Source organism: Phalaenopsis equestris, unplaced genomic scaffold, assembly GCF_001263595.1.
Source record: "Phalaenopsis equestris unplaced genomic scaffold, ASM126359v1 Scaffold000711, whole genome shotgun sequence".
In the NCBI taxonomy this organism is placed as follows: Eukaryota; Viridiplantae; Streptophyta; class Magnoliopsida; order Asparagales; family Orchidaceae; genus Phalaenopsis; species Phalaenopsis equestris.
The window spans coordinates 448,738-465,465 of NW_018165151.1; the positions used below are offsets into that span (position 1 = coordinate 448,738).

Sequence of the window (16,728 nt, forward strand, 5' to 3'; positions counted from 1 at the left end):
TTTTCAGAACTATTCAAACTTTAAATTAGCCAATATTCTTTATAGCATCTCTTGTAAGGGTAAAGAATATTATTGCTCCTATTTGACACAACACAATTTGCATACTTCCACAACAAAATTCCTATACTTATTACAGATTCATAACAAGAAGAAAAATATTTTTCATATTTAGTGTTTTTCTTCTACAAAAACTCTAGTTATCTTTTTAACTTGTTATTGTTCTATCAAAATATTGAAAATATCAAAAATATTTAAATTATCATTACTACAAAAATCATCTTTAGTTTAGATAATTATCATTTTATTAAAAATAGAAAGTTTGTTGTTCAATAGTGCATATTATGTATTCTCCATGTGGGTTTGATATTCAGGTCTTAATAAAAAAATCATATATTACTTGATAATGATATGTATATTTGAGTAGTATCCCAATATACATAAATTGAAAGTTAAATTCTAATTTTGCTTCCGGGATCAAGTTTTTGGTTTTGTTACAAAGTAAGGAAATATAAGTGAAATATAACCTAAATTATAGTTGTATTGTGCATATTAGCAATATCCAGGGATCATCAACCGTATTTGGTGTCATGGACCAAGGTCCCCCAAATCAAGGGGACTCATCCCCAAATTTGGCTAAGTTCTATATCTCATGCCACCAGCCCTCAAAATCTATTGTAATCATACTTAAACCTTCCATTAAACATCCTGACCTTGCTAGCCACCTCCCATGGCCAAGTCAACCAGCCTAGTCACCAGAAACTCAAAACTGAGAAGCCCCTCCTTAGCTTAAACCGTAAATTCCACACATCTAGTGTGTCAACCTCCAATTGGACACTTGCGTTGAATTCCCCTCTACCTAAGTTGTAATTTGGCCACCATGGCTTGCCCTATTAGCAGTCATGGCCTGGCCTATAAATGAAACCCCTTTCATAGCCAAATGAGAAGAAGTGCTTTAGCATAGGGGAAACTCTGCCTGACCGTCTCCAAACCGTTCTAACACTCACATGAGCTCACTTTCACCATTTCAACCTCTCCCCACCACTTAGAAGCCCTAATTTTAAACTCAAAATCCAGAGAATTTTTCGGCCACTCCACTATACTCACCAAAACTCCAAATTGAGCTTCACTAGAGCTTAAGAACACTTCCCTAATCAAAAGACCTCTCTCCTGAGCACTCTAACCAACTCCTATACCAAGCTCGTGCCACCTGTTGATCGAACTCCTATATAGACCCACCCAACCTCAGCTCAAAGAAACTCTTGGACTCAAGGCAAAGCTCAAGAACAAATCCAATTGAGGCTACGCCTCTTGGACAAAGGAATAAGCTTAATACTTTGATTTTAGGCTTGATTTCATTGATTGTGAAGGAATCCATATTTCATATACATCAACCATAGTGACGTGTTTGTCTCAACTAGATGAAGCTATAGGAACCGTGAGTGAATTTGTTGAGTATCGAGTGAGATCGAAGTGTTTAGTGTGGAAGGCTCTCGGGTGCTAACAGATGGGGACTATGAACGGATGTCATCCATTTCCGCTTGTATTGGGTGGACGGTTTTGATCGCGTTAGACGAGAAGACAAAGTGTGAACCACGGGTCAAGTCAGCACTGACACGAATGGTGGCTTTGAATGGTAGCGCTCCGCTTGGAAATTTTGGAGCTGCCGAGGATTGCGTGGTCTCCCCATGGATATTAGAGAAATAGGGCTTTTTGATTTAAAGTGATTCAGAAAACATTAAAAATGCATAACTTTTAATAGAAATATCATAAAAATAAAATAAAATTACTCCTTTGGTCAATAAACAGAGGAGAATACTAAAAACAAAAGTTTAAATTATTTGTTAAGTATTTTATTTTTAATTAATTAAATACTCCATAGCTTATTTTAATCATAAATAATTAATTATTGGTCATTTGGCATGAGATTTGGAGGGTTTGCTCTTCATGTGATTAGGAGTGTCCTCTAATTTTTGCAAAGTTAGAGGACACCCCTAAGGTTGAAAGCACTAATTTTCCATGTTAGGTGTCTTTATTTCAATTAAATAATTGTTAAAACTAAAATATAAATTGAAAAAATGTAGGACTCACTTTGGTAGGTTCAATGTGGTCAGAGGACCTTAAGAAAAATTAAAAATGGGTTTAAATAATTAAGTATATTATCTTATGTAATTAAGTCATTAAAACCACCATAATATTAAGAAAACAAAATAAAATTCAAAAAATCATAAAATTATGCCCACATTGAAATTAAAAAACATATTAAGTCTTTGTAAAAATTTGAAATCTATTTGATTTGTCTAAGACACCAATGTCTATTTTTCAAAATAAGTGGGATTTCTGCACTAAAATAATTATAATAAATAAAATAACAATTTAAAAATATATAAAAAGTGGTTTGGAGTGATCCTTGTGACCAGGGACACTAAAAAATATTGATGTTAAAATAAAAAGTTCATTTTTTAGCTATTTTTCTTTTTAAAAATAATTTAAAATATTTAAATGTCACAAAATTACAAAAAATGCACCAAAATGTCACAAATTTTTCCCTATCACTTGGGATCACTGAAACTATTTTTCCTAATTTTTCTTAATATAGTTATGCATTTTTTAATACCTAAAATGTATTTTCCTAAATTTTGCATTAAAGTAATTATAAAAAATAAAGCAAATGTCACAAAAATATGAAATAAATTTCTCTACTTTCCTTGAAATCAGAGCGATCATTGAAAAATATAAAACTAAAATTTTGAAATAAAATGTAATTTCTATTTAATTAACTACTAAAATAAACAAATAATTATAAGAATCGTAATATATTTCAAAATTTATGAAATTTAGCACAAGTGGTCCATTTACGTAGGTGAACCTCTAATAATTTTCCTTAACTTCACTTTGATTAATCAAATAAATTAAAATTGGAAATTCCTAATTTTGGACTAATATAATTCTAAATAATCAAATAAAAATAAAAAATCATAATTTCTCCTCTCATATTTTAATTAACCAATAAGTGGGGTACCAAAAGAATTTCAAAGTCATTTGAGTTAAATTTAAGAAATTATGAAATGAAGAGCCCTAGGAGGAGAATGGTAATTATCGGATTTTGATGATCTAATTAAGATTTAGGCTAAGACAAAGAGTAAATGGGTAATATTGATCATAATAAACTTCCTTGGATCACTAAAACATAAGGGTTTGAAAGGTAGAAACAAGCCCAACACTTTTCCTATAATAAGGGTAAAATTATAATTTTCATAAATTATTATGACTTGGAAGTTGATCTAATTGGATGATCCTAAGGTAATGGGCTTGAGTTAGGAAGATGATAACTTACTCATTTGAAGCCTATATTCAGTGATTTAATGATAAGTGTAATATGTTAATAAGAATTAAATCCATTTGATCCGACATTCTTGTTTACTACAAGTTTTTCCACAAAAATAAAACTTAAGGGTTTAGTAGTGAACCATGCCTGATCAAAATTTGCTTAATAAGGTTTAGAAAAGGAAAATTAATCAATCATGAATACCTTCAAAATACTACAAGCCCAACTTTAATAATAGGTCCATAGTAATTCAGCTTGCCCTTAAGGAAATCCACTCACATAATTCATAAATATAACATCAAATGATTACCTAATTACCCCGCTCACGGAATAATTAAATCATCAAGTTTCATTGAGCGCAGGTAGAAATATCACCACTGAATCTTATATTGGCTTCAAATGACTTAATTTAACAACATAATAAGTTCAAATGAACTCAAAATGATTCAATAGACTTTAAAGGTTATCTTGAGTTCTGCTCCAAACACTTTTATAATCTTTTGAATATTTTGAAGGACAATTGAACTTATTATATTTTTTTTCAAGAAAACCATCCTTAAAATTTTAAGGGCCTACCAAGTTATGCCCCATGACCCTTTAAATCACCCAAATCGATAAAATGCCCACACAACTTATCCTACATTTATGAAACAATGCTCAAGGATATAGGTCTTCTCTAAGGTATTTAAATCCTTGTGGGAAACTGAGGATATTTGTTTTTGCCACGTATGGATCATTGGGCTGATGTAAATTTGAGGTCTAGGTGGCTACAGCGATGATGGTAATGTTAATGTGTGCTAAATGATGGATAATAAGTGAGATTTTGAATATTATCTTCTTCCTCAAGGACCTTCAATAAGGGGAGAGGATAAGGACCAATGATATTATTCGCCGACTCCTGATGAGATTGTTTCCCCCGATAATCTTAAGTTACCTGTGGTTTTAGCTCGATTAGAGTAATTAATTTGTGGACTATACTACTTTGCAAAAAAAAATTAAAAAAACAATCATTTTCATAACATAACTACTTTTACCTGCTAAAGTAAATTCTACATGCATGAAAATTAAATTAAAATGAAAACTTATAAAGGTCTATGGTTAATCACTTGGATCGAGGTTAGGACCGCTCTATGTAGATTATCCGGTTGGCAGCTCTTGCTCATGGTTGGGAAGCACACGGTCCAGCTCTGAGCCCTTAACCCGGCCCGCAATTACGTAGATTTTTAAGCTCTCAAAGTTGACAAAAAACTTGACCCAATTTATATTTAAGCGGCTAAAGTCTTAAATAATATTTTATAAAATTTAGATTGATTTATATTTCACACACTAGAGGTTCTACGCAAGCATACGTATCGTTTCAAGTAATATAGGGGTTTCTTTTAAGACCCCAAGTATCCCCAAGTATCGATCCCACGGAGAAGCGAGGTAAGAAATTTCATAGGCTAATTCTAGTCTACTACTATCAGGCCTTAGTTTGGAATGTTGATTAAAGTGATTTTTTTTAATAATTATTCCTAAAAGAAAATCTTAAATCTAAAGATAACTCATCTGGATAAATTGGTTTGGAGAATTTTGAGATGTTAAAGAATCTAGTCTGTCACCTTAGAAACATCAATTTTACGCTCATCAGGACTTATTTACCTATCCATTTGCACTCCCCTCAGGTGATTGCAACGGCTCTGCCTAAGATGAAATGTGGTACTCACTAGTTGGGTGAAATAATAGCCCTTTCTGGTCATTATATTTCACAATACATTTTAACCTCACAAGTGATCAGTTTGCAAAGTCAGTTAAGAACCGGTGATAATAACATCACCTTAATAAAATAAGAAAATATCTAAGAAAATCTAAATTCCTGAACATGCATCTATTTCATTGCAAAAGAAAAGTAAAATGAGGATAATGACATAAATTATGTGTTAAAAAGAAACATATGTCTATCTACCCTCTTTTGAGTATATAGATATGTTTAGTATTCTATCGGTTTTATGCAACTATCTGTCACATAGAAGCATCTAGAAACATATCATCAAATTAAATTTTCTTAAAAGTTGCATAGTCGCCTAAACTATTTTACTAGCCAACCGGTCAATGTGAGTGCACTCAAGTTGTAAAACCACTACTCTCTGGAGTCTTCGTTTCACATGCAATAAATTTTAACATAACTTATTGTCAATTAAGTTATTTTAATGAAGCAAAGGAGATATTAAGAAAAATAAAAATAATTATGTCATGAAAAAAAGTTTTCCTACACATGCCACTACTTCATATTAAAAGAAAAGAGTAACAAAAATTACTTATGAAGCATGGATAAAATGCCATAGAAAACTTCATTTAAATCAAAGAAAATCCACTAGAAAGTGTTTACAATAATTACAAGATAATGAAGAGCATAAAACTTATTTTTTCCCTCTGAAAGAAAAATGAAAAATCTCTCTACCAAAGTCTCCTACCAATCCATGCGCCGCCTGTACATTTCTTACACATATATTTTAAAATCCCTCACCAATCTCTTAAGAAAAAGTGAAAATCTAAATCTCCATATTCACACCAAACTCTCTCTAAACTCCTTATAAAAACTCCTCCTAAAACTTCTCTAATTCTTCTCCCAAAACTTGTCATGAGAGGCGCCAAGCCCCTCTATTTAAAAAAAAAACAAAATTCCCTCCTTTTTCTAAGAGACACATCTCTTCATCTAAGAGACACATCCTTTCATTCCAAGAGGCACATCTCTTCATCCAATAGCCTTTCAAAGTGTTTAGATTTATTGAATCACTCCATGAGGCATGCAAGTTGTCAAGAAGCTTCCAGAATATCCCAAAAAACTTTCTCATGTGCTATAGCATCAGAATCGGAGCTATAGTGCCTGTTTCTAGCCATGACTAGCGCTAAAGCGCAACCCTGCACACAATTACACCGTTTCGCCTCGTATCACTCTATTTTGCCCCTTTTACAGCTCTGTTGTGCTCTTGATAGGTATACCAACAAGATACACATTAAAAAAACCATTCCTTAAAGTGTAATTTCATTCAAAAACATGTGATAAATATGAAGGATATTAAGCATATAAAGACATATCAAAATATGTCTCGTCAGAATTTTCTTCCTTGCTTGTTTTGGCCCCAAAGTGTACAATTTTTGCTTCATTTTCATCAAAAGTATATTTCTTGTACCTGAAGACAAAAATATGCAAAATACATTCCCTTAAAGTATAACGTCATAAAAAATATGCATAAAATGATCATGAAATATACACTAAAAATAGGTAAATTTAAGGTGGATCAGCCTCCACCTTTACTAATGTCTTACATTTGTTCTTGGTCTTTCATATGTGACTATGAGCTTTCTTTTACTTGCTCACTACGACTCATTTTCTGACTTATCCCATACCGGATTTTCCTATTTTATTTTCTTGCGATGTACTTAAATTCTCTACACATTATATTATGCATTATAATACTAACCATGTAGTGGCAGCAGAGGCCCAGGTACGCGTTTACGTTTTATACATTGCAATTTTCCTTATTTATCTTACAACATTTTCTGCCTGCATTTATTTACTTTACATGCAAAACTAAACCACAACTAAAAGCAAAAAAAACATATTTTTGAAAATTAAATCAACACTTTCAAAACATTAAACAAATATAATAAATTCTTTTTGGGTTTAAGAGAATTGCTCGGATGGGGTAACTTACGATTACTAACGAGAGTTATCTAGTTTAAATGATTTTGATAACTTGTTTAAACTAATTAAATTCAAGAGAACATAGTGTTGTCAAAATGAGGGAACCGTAGGATCCTAACCGATGTCACTTCGTTTAAGTTCAAATCCCCACTAAAAGACTCTTAAACAACAATAACAACAACAATAACATAACTTGTCACGTAAACTGCAAAACTATAAAACCTTAAATCTTGGAACTGCTACTTCAATAAGGAGCTCAGAGAAAACATCGTAGGCATCACAATGAAGGTATGTAGAAGAACAACTTCTAGAAAGTAAACAGGTTTACAACAGCAAACCTTTCCTTAGAATTAAATAACAAGTCATAGAATTTTGAGGTAGTCTGTCTAGTACGTCATAAATCCTCAACTCATCTTTTGGTCTTTACATAGTCATGTTGTGTAATATAAGTCCTAACTTACTTTAGGCAATGAGGTTATTGTTCGTTACAACATAAACCCTTCTAGCTTCAGGGCTATTTGTATGACTGTGTCATGCAAGCATAAGACCTAAATAATAAAATTGACAGGATGAAACATCTAATAATATTTCATTGAAATTAAAGCAAAATTATAAGATAGTTTGGGAAGTCCCCGAGGTTCTCCTTGGGATCCGTGACACCCCTAATTTTTCTCCTTTGATTTCCAAAATGAATTGTCCTATTTGATCATTCCCATTTAAATTTTTCATGTCCGACCTTGAAAACCCTAAACTTTGAAAATCTTGAGAAAAGTACCTCCGATCTAACTTGAGAGTTTTTTTAGGCGATTTTAATTATCTAAGATGTATCTAACTATAGGGGTTTGTCCTTATAAAAAACTTTGGAACCCAGGTAATATAAACCATGTCTAACCTCTTATGTTAGATAGGAGAATATGTTGGTCAAAATAAATGTTTTGTAAACCAAATGGAAGTAATAAATTCTTCAATTTAGTTAATCGAGTCCCACTATCAAGTAACGCGTCTATTCCCGGGGATAGATGCATGCCATGTGGTGTTGTGTCGTTTATTTAAACCATTGTCTGTATAAGCTTAGTTAGGTCTCATATTTTCAAAATTTAAAATGCTTCTTTTCAAAATTATATATATATATATATATATATATATATAATATATATATATAATTAGATTAAATATATGTTAAACCAACAAAGTTTTCCTATATTGACGACCGACAGGAGGTCCCTTTTTCTTTAAAGTGTAATCCAGTTTGGAGAAGGGGGAACCCATTTCACTAACTTGGCAAGGCACACATGAGGGAAAGGAGTACCGTCATAGAAATAAGTTTTCTAATTACATAGCTTTTAATCTTGCAAACGAAAACAACTCTTTGCAGTTTCTTAGGAACATATACATCATTAGCTAGGTCCATTAATAAGCTTGTATATGTTTCTGTGGGATGTGATATAGGAATTCTTGTTAATTTTTAGTAAGTACAAGTGAGCATAAGCGAGGAAGTATACACAAAAAGAAAAAAACATAGCACAAAAAATATTGAATTTTTAGTTATGTACCTGAGTAAGGCAATCTGACATTGCAGATAACTTTGGGTCATATGAGGGAACGAGATCTTGGCTTGAACAAGCTTCTTTTTCTTTTATGGTACAAAATGTTTCATGTTAGGGAGTGGTATTGCAACATAAAAAAAAACATGTATAGGTAATGTTTACTTTACTCTCTTGTTTCTCTCACAATAGCCTTTTAATCTAAAATTAGATATTCCATTTGGCCGCATCTTTGTTGAGTCATTCAAATTGTACTCTTTATTCGATGTATTTTTCTTATATAATTTTGGCTTTGCTTGAGGTTCTCTCCCACTCAATATGTCATCGACATCGATTGAGAAATTCTTCATAGACTCCAGCACGCAATTCTGAGTCAGTTCATTTCTGTATGATTTAGTGCTAATCTGATATGCAAATTTTTATACGTGTGTACAAAATATGAGTTCACTTGAAGCGATATCTATAACCATAGCTATTATACATTTCCTTTTTTGCATGAACAAACCACCAAAATAAGAGATATTTATCAAGGAAAATAGTTATATTTTATAGGTTAAGATCCCTTAGAGTGTGAGAACATAGCACACCCATTGTTTCAAATATTTTGCAACTACATATAATTTCAGAATTACTTCTGTCTAGTCTCACAATCCAGGGTTTGTATGTTCCTTATTATCCAAAAGTTTTAATGTTAAATTCCAAATCCCTATTGATTGAGCACTCCATAGCAAGGGCACACAAACCATCTAGTAACTTTGCTTCAAACACTGAATATCTTCCTCGTATAAATTAAAGAGACATATCTCAACACTGGATTTCTTTTTTCAATAAGAATAATTATAGATTGTTGACATTTAAAATCTTAGTCCTTCTCATACCTTCTCCAAGATTTCATGACATTTTCAAGACCTAGAAAACATTCAGTAAGGGAGCTTATATGCTTGGAGAACCCATGATAGATGTTATTATTGGACTCACTTAGTTGAGTTGATAAGATCCCCATCCCAATTATTTTTTTATTGAATGTACAGATCATCAAACCAGAAATTGTCGTGTAGATTACCTTTCTCAATCAAACTTCTCTTCATAGTCACATCGGGTCGTGCATTTATAAAAGAGATTATTGACTCTCTAGTTACCCATACCACAATGGAATTTTGAAGGAAATTTCTTGTATATATTCCATTATCGTAATATATGCCTTGTGTGTGGCAGACAATCCTCAATGTCTCTAGCTATTGCTTGATCCTGATCAGTGAATATTGTAATTGGGTGCTTGTTATCCATTATCCAGATAAATATTTTGAATAGCCACTTGAATGACTCAATCATTTCATCTGAAAAAAAATCAACTCCGAAGAGAACATCCTGCCAATGGTGGTTCACACTAACAATAGGAGGGCAACATAAATTATATTTATTCAATCTATAACTTGTATCAAAGATTATGACATCCCCAAAGCAGTCGTAATCAAGTTTGTACATCCCATCACTCCAGAAGAAACTCAACAAATTACTAGACTCATCAATTTGGAAGCCCCACGCAAACATGATATCCTCAACTTATCTCTCCTTGAACAATTGTAGTAGAGATTTAGCTTTCCCATGTTCAATTCTATCTCTTTTCTCTCTTTGTATGAAATTGTAGACATCCCTTTTCATGCATTCGAGATTATCTACTCACCCGACTTCTGTAACTAGGAAGCAAAATGCATCAGTGGCTCTAATCCCAGACCATGTCATCGATCTGAGCACATCTGCATTGATGTCACTTATCTTTCTGTTGAAATGCAATAGATGCTTATCACCATCCTCCGCCAAAGGATGGTGATGACTTTCTATAAATTTCTTAACCGAACAGTTACCTTCGACGTTAACGACATATCGAATCATGGCTAGACAATCAAATCTTGTGTCTACTCTTTTGAATTTCACCGTGTTACCGAACTTTAACTCTTTCTTAAAACTAGTCTTACCACAAATAAAGTCCTTTGTCTTAGTCCTCTTTGAATTTGACAAAAAATTGTTGTGGTCCTTTTGCACAGTAAATCCAAAAAAGTGTGCATAGGCATAATATTGTTCATATGTTTCTTTCTCATTAGGACAACTTCACGAACAGGCTGTCTGTGATTGGATCATTGCAAACCATTTCAGGTTCGATGAATTGCAAATTTATAAAACATATTAAACTTTATTAGACATGGAAGTAATACTGATCAAATAGTACAAGCTCAATAAAACCAATACATTCCACTGAGACCTCCATAATCTCAATGACACCGGAATAACACTAAAATAACATCGGATTAGTGCCACAAAAATCACATCTAAAACACAAGAAGAACACCAAAATAACCAATTAAAATCTGTCGCATTACACATTCAATAATCCTAGTCATAACACCACAATAATACCAAAATACAATAATAATAACACCACAATAATACCACAAAAAACAAAAAGATAACCCTAAACGCTAGGCATACATCAATAAAACCTTAAAATTACCCATTTAACGATAAAACAATAACACTGGAAAAAACCAGTATAACATTATGATAATACCTAAATAAAAAAAATATCCCACTCCAACAAAAAAATAACGTTACACATGCAATAATACAATACTAACACCGCAATAATACCCAACAACACTATCTAAACCTCATTGCAATACTGCAATAACAAATAAAAAAAAACCAGAATCACATCAGTAACAATAACACAACATAATAATACCAGCATAACACACCAATAACCTAAATGCTAAACATCATGACACTTCATTATCCAGTATAAACCCTAAATAGTGTTACAGTCCCACCACAATAAAATCATTTCGAGCACAATTAAACTCACGTCAATGTCATAGTTCTCACAAATATTTTGAGATTCAATCAACATTTTCTAGTTGAAAGAGACGTTTATTGCCACGAAAACCCTAGTTGGTGGATATGCAAAAGAAAAAAAATGTGACAAACTAAAACTTAAAGGCGATAAAATGCATTTTCTTTTCAAATGGGCTGGCGGGAATAAAAAACGACAAAAAGGTATTTTTCGGATGCACGTTTAATTTTCATCGGCTTGGGAGGAATTCGGGCCGTTTTTATGTTTAAATTTTTACGTTTAAATTTTTATGTTTTAATCTTATTTGTAAGGGAAGAGGTGACTGAACTCGGGGTTCGTTTTGTGAATAGAAACATTGAATGGGCCGTCTCCGTGCAGCCATCTAGGGGGGTGGTGTTTCATAAATTTGGATTTGATCATGACTTGACACATAAAAAATAATATTGGCATGTTGTCGTGAAGGAAGCCCGCCATGGAATGAATAGTAATTACTGTGCAACGGCAATGGCGACAGCGCAGGTAGATAGGGAGAGGAGAGCGATTGAAAAGGTATGGGCCTTTGCCTCGAGGAAAGTGAAGTTAGCAGTGGAAGCTTGAGAGAGAGAGAATTTGACCCAAGCTCAAAAATGCAGGCTTTGGCATGAAGAGAGCATTTCTCGAGAGGGAGAGGAAAAGGTGACCCTTTGAAGAGATCTGATTTGAAGAGATTCTCTTCTATGTAGACTTTGGGAAGAAGAGGAGATGGTGGCGAAAAAGAGAAGTCCGTCACTGAGATTGTGTAGTTTAATTACCTGCAAGTGAACGAAGCCACCACTAAAATTCATTCCTTCCTTTCGAGTGCTCGCTTGCTTTCTTCTTGCATCTATCCCCTTACTAACGTTAGAGAAGGAAGAAAAAAGGGGTAAAAGAGCAGAGACTGAAACAAAGAGCGGCAAAACCGGCATAAAAATCTATTATTTCATTTTTTAATCCCCTTCCTCTTCGCCGGTGTAGACGCCATGGACGCTTATGAAGCTACTAGGATCGTCTTCTCACGAATTCAAAACCTCGACCCAGAGAACGCGGCCAAGATCATGGGTCTGCTACTCATTCAAGAGCACGGCGAGAAAGAAATGATCCGCCTTGCGTTTGGCCCTGAAGCTTTACTTCATTCCCTCGTTCTCAAGGTCCGCAGAGACCTCGGACTCCTTCCTTCTTCCTCCCCCGCCACGCCTTCTGGTGGTGGCACCGCAGCCGGCGTCTTCTCCCGGCAAAACTCTGCTCGTTTCTTCTCTATTTCTCCACCGGAAGAGCTTGTCGATGAACTGCAGTTGCAAGACCAGTTTTCCTTCCTCAGCGAAGGGGGTAACAACCCACAGGTGACAGCTAAATGTGGTGGGCTTTTTTTACCCGACATGGTTGGAGATTGCCCGAGCCCGGGTGCCGGAGGGGAAGGCGTGCTCCTTTCGAATTCGGTGGGATGGGGATTGAACGGTACGAGTTTTCGGCGGAGCTGTGGCGCCATTGGTGACTTCAGCTCAAGCTCTGACCTTTCAAATGGATTTGGGTGGAGACCCTGCCTTTATTTTGCAAGAGGCTTTTGCAAGAACGGGAACGCCTGCCGATTTCTTCATGATGACGCTGCAGCAGAGCAGGAGTTACTTCTGAGGTCCAGGAGCTCGAAGCTCATGGCTTCCGCCACCCCGTTCCCTTGTTCTCCGACTGCATGCTTTCCGGCATCACCATCTTCGGCTTCTGTAAAATACTTAAACGTTGTTTTTCAGCATCAGAATGATGGACAAAGGTTTGATTTTGGGGAATGGAGGATTTCAAATTCTGCAAATTTTTTTTTAACTAGTAATTGTTTGTTTTTTTTTCAGAGCTCCAGCGACGTCTCTGATGCTTACAGGTGGTGATGAGGTACATAAGTTCATGTGCCGTGCAAGGCCGGACTTCACCGGAATATCAAACCCGGGCTCAAGGCAGATCTATCTTACCTTCCCAGCGGACAGCACTTTCCGCGAAGAGGATGTTTCGAATTACTTCAGGTAAGTTCGTTGAAAAGCTGACTAGAAATTTCTTCGTTTTACCGGTCCAATAGCCTGAATTCTAACTCTAGAGCTCTTCGTCTTTGAACTGGAAGCATCTATGGTCCGGTGCAGGATGTGAGGATTCCATTTCAGCAGAAGAGAATGTTTGGATTCGTGACTTTTGTCTACCCAGAGACTGTGAAGCTGATTCTAGCTAAAGGCAACCCCCATTTCGTCTGCGACGCCCGAGTTCTCGTTAAGCCTTACAAAGAGAAGGGCAAAGTTCCCGACAAGTACATGTACCCCCTTATATATAGTTCTCACTCATTATTGTGTCCGATTTCAACATCAAAATGTGTTTTTTTTTTTTTTTTTGGCTTATGTGTTTCTTACAGGAAGCAGCAACAAGCAGATCGACTCGATTTATCCTGCTGCTGGACTTCGACCGGCCTTGATTCCCCATTAGACATTGGTTGGAATTTAAAAGCTCTCTCCTTTCAACTGGATCTGTATCATTGAGGTCATTTCATTCGTGAAGCGTTGATTTCATGCATTTATTTTTAGGTGGAAGAAAGTTCTACAACATTGGCAGTGGCAATGTTGCAGCGCAGGATGCTTCGTTGCTGAGACGACGGCTAGAAGAGGAGCAGCAGGCTGAACTTCTTCAGCAGGCGATCGAGCTACAAGGCAAAAGGTTTCAGCTACTGGACTTGAAGCCTCGCAGCTTCTCGGCTGCAGTTTCTGCTACTACCTCCGATGCACAAAGTACTTCGAGCACAACCGCATTAGCAGAGAGGGCTTTCTCTTCTTCCATCAGAATTAGCCGCCCGATAGCAACTCAAGAAAATGGTAACGATTAACGGATTATTACAACTATAACATTTTGTTATTAGGGCTCATTTGGATGCTTGACGTTGGAAGAAAATAAATGAGTTTTGAAAGATAAAATAAAAAAAAGAGCTTTGAAAAAATTATTAATGAGCTCTTGTTTCAGAGTTGTTAGACTCTTTTCATCGATTAGGAGATGTAATAAACTTTTATTTCTAATCTAATTGCGATTAAGACTAAACTTTTCAAAATAAAAGATTGCAATAACTTATGTGGGATGCGATTCTTTTGCTTTAATAGACATGAGCAGCAGCACTGGATGTAGCTCAGCGATGCAGCAGCAGCAGCAGCAGCCATTGAATAATAATGCTGGCAATAAAGTTGAATCTGCAGAAGAGCCAAGCCCAAAAGATAATATGAATTTCCCAGTTTGGTAAATTCCTACCAATCACCAATAAATGCTTTTCAAATTTTGATTCTATCGTAAAAGCTAATTACATTTTTCTTATTTTCTTTGCAATCTTATTGCAGTATTGAGCACAACTTACCAGATAGTCCCTTTGCCTCCCCTACCAAGGCTTCATCTTTCTCCACAGATCTATCTTTCTCTGCAACATCAGGTGTAGGTGGAGGTGGAGGAGGCGGAAATCCTACTGGAACATCGCTTCTGCTGCCATCCCCTCCCCTCAGCCCCTACTGCTTTCAAATACCAGCAAGGTCTCTGCTTGTTTCAAAAATTTCAGTTTTCTGAATCTTTAGGCTTCAATAACAAAATTCTATATGCTTTCAGATTCACTTCAGATCATGGTGCTATTGGAATGTGAAGAAAACGGCAAACAATAACGTCTGTAAGCATTAAATTCTCTTTTAGCGGAAACATTAACAAAGTCAAATCACAGAGCTAGTGTGTTTGTGAAGGACTTTTTTAAACATTTTTATGTATATATATAATAAATGCATAGCAAATATACACTAATAAATAAATAACATGTAATAATATTCTCTAATTTAAGCTTGTAAAAAAAAATTTAGGACTTGATGCTTAAATTTGGTTCATATGTAAAAATTACAGATGATTGTTCTCTTCTAATAATATAATATTATATAATATAGAGACTGTTCGAGTATAAGTTCATTATCTTTCACCTAACTACTTCGTTTACTATTTGCAGGAAGAAGGGGGAAGTAAATTGGATCTGAAATGAAATGAAATGCGGGATGAAAAGATGGGGGATGAAATTTTCTTATTGGTTTTTTTTCTTTTTAAGTATTTTTTTTTCACGCATGAAAGAAAAATATTAGTATATGGCTATAACTATCGTTTTATGAACCAAGCTACTATCTGCCACAAGATACGACATAATAGCTGTAAAGGGAGTACAGACATGAGAAGACACCAACTTCTAAGTGGCCCACGACATCACAGTCGTCCATCTCATCATAAACTCATCAACACCGTTGTTTTCAATCCTTTTACCCGCATCTCTGTACCATTTGTTTCGATGTATAATATTCTATTCTAGGACGTGAAACAAAGGAAATGATAAAAGAAATAATTGCATAGTTGTGTTGCCTTTCTGTCTCTCTTATAATCTGATCATCTAAGCTACTGGCTTCCGTCTGAACAATGAAAAAAATGGAGTTATTATAGTATTTTATTAATTTTTCTATGATTTCAAATAAGAGAAATAAGAATCAAATCGCCATCAGTGTACCCATTGTGATGTTAGGATGCAGACCAGATGTTTGTCGTGGGTTGGATTATTTTAATGGAGCATCACATGGGTGATGACTAAGCTAATGGTGATTGCTGCCATAGTCCCATGATTTAATGTACAGAAAAGCAGATAGATGAATGATGATGTTGTTGTCTTACTAGCTAGAAAATTACATTTCATATGTCCTTTTATTGTAACCTAATTTGAATCTATCCTTCATGTTTAGCGTGTTAATCTTCTACTTATATCACTTACAAACTCGAGTATCCAAACTTTAGTCGAGTTATTTTGATGCAAAAGTGACTTAATACAACTAACTATTGAGTATATTTTAAATTATATATATATCACTATTATTACTACTCAAGAAAGCTTATTTGACATTACATAAAATTTTATCGAGCTAGTTTATTCTCTTTTTAATCATTTGGTATGCTTATTTAGTTATGGCTAAGGATCATATACCCTAATGTACTATAGTGAATGAGGACATTATTTTTCTCATATTTCACATTTTATGCACAAGAGCATAAGTCTTATTCTTTCCCCAACTCTTTCTTAGTGCTTGAATTTAATTACTAATACAATAAATTATTTTGCATCCTATTTTTTTATGTAAATATATAAATACTTTGTGATAATCAAAGGTCAAAACATCAAAAGGTTTTGACATTAGTGATCCAACCGCAGCAGCATCTATAATATATCTAAGTGATCCTACTAAATAAAATGTTTCAATTATAAAATGTTTGAATTATTAACCAATCT

General features: G+C 34.5%; 1 protein-coding gene across 3 annotated transcripts; it reads left to right on the plus strand.

The window, feature by feature from the left end:
* The first annotated feature begins 11,565 nt into the window (after window positions 1–11,565).
* Window positions 11,566–15,816, plus strand: LOC110030384 (zinc finger CCCH domain-containing protein 53-like). Of its 3 annotated transcripts, none has more exons than XM_020733066.1 (9): window positions 11,566–13,188; window positions 13,265–13,432; window positions 13,528–13,713; window positions 13,810–13,886; window positions 13,979–14,263; window positions 14,543–14,675; window positions 14,774–14,959; window positions 15,033–15,086; window positions 15,415–15,816. In XM_020733066.1, exons 1-8 carry the CDS (start codon window positions 12,404–12,406, stop codon window positions 15,064–15,066), a joined length of 1,854 nt encoding a protein of 617 aa, XP_020588725.1. In that variant the 5' UTR covers window positions 11,566–12,403; the 3' UTR covers window positions 15,067–15,086; window positions 15,415–15,816. The 3 variants fall into 3 exon arrangements, with proteins under 3 accessions (XP_020588725.1, XP_020588724.1, XP_020588726.1); XM_020733065.1 differs by having other exon boundaries at window positions 11,567–13,188; window positions 15,033–15,090; XM_020733067.1 differs by having other exon boundaries at window positions 11,568–13,188; window positions 13,528–13,707; window positions 15,033–15,090.
* The last annotated feature ends 912 nt before the right edge of the window (window positions 15,817–16,728 follow it).

What these genes read in the sequence shown, in the direction of transcription:
- LOC110030384 (XM_020733066.1), top strand. Translation starts at nt 12,404, where the DNA reads ATGGACGCTTATGAAGCTACTAGGATCGTCTTCTCACGAATTCAAAAC. An exon ending in CATCAGAATGATGGACAAAG is followed by an intron (nt 13,189 to 13,264) that starts GTTTGATTTTGG and finishes TTTTTTTTTCAG; the next exon opens with AGCTCCAGCGACGTCTCTGA. An exon ending in TGATTCCCCATTAGACATTG is followed by an intron (nt 13,887 to 13,978) that starts GTTGGAATTTAA and finishes ATTTATTTTTAG; the next exon opens with GTGGAAGAAAGTTCTACAAC.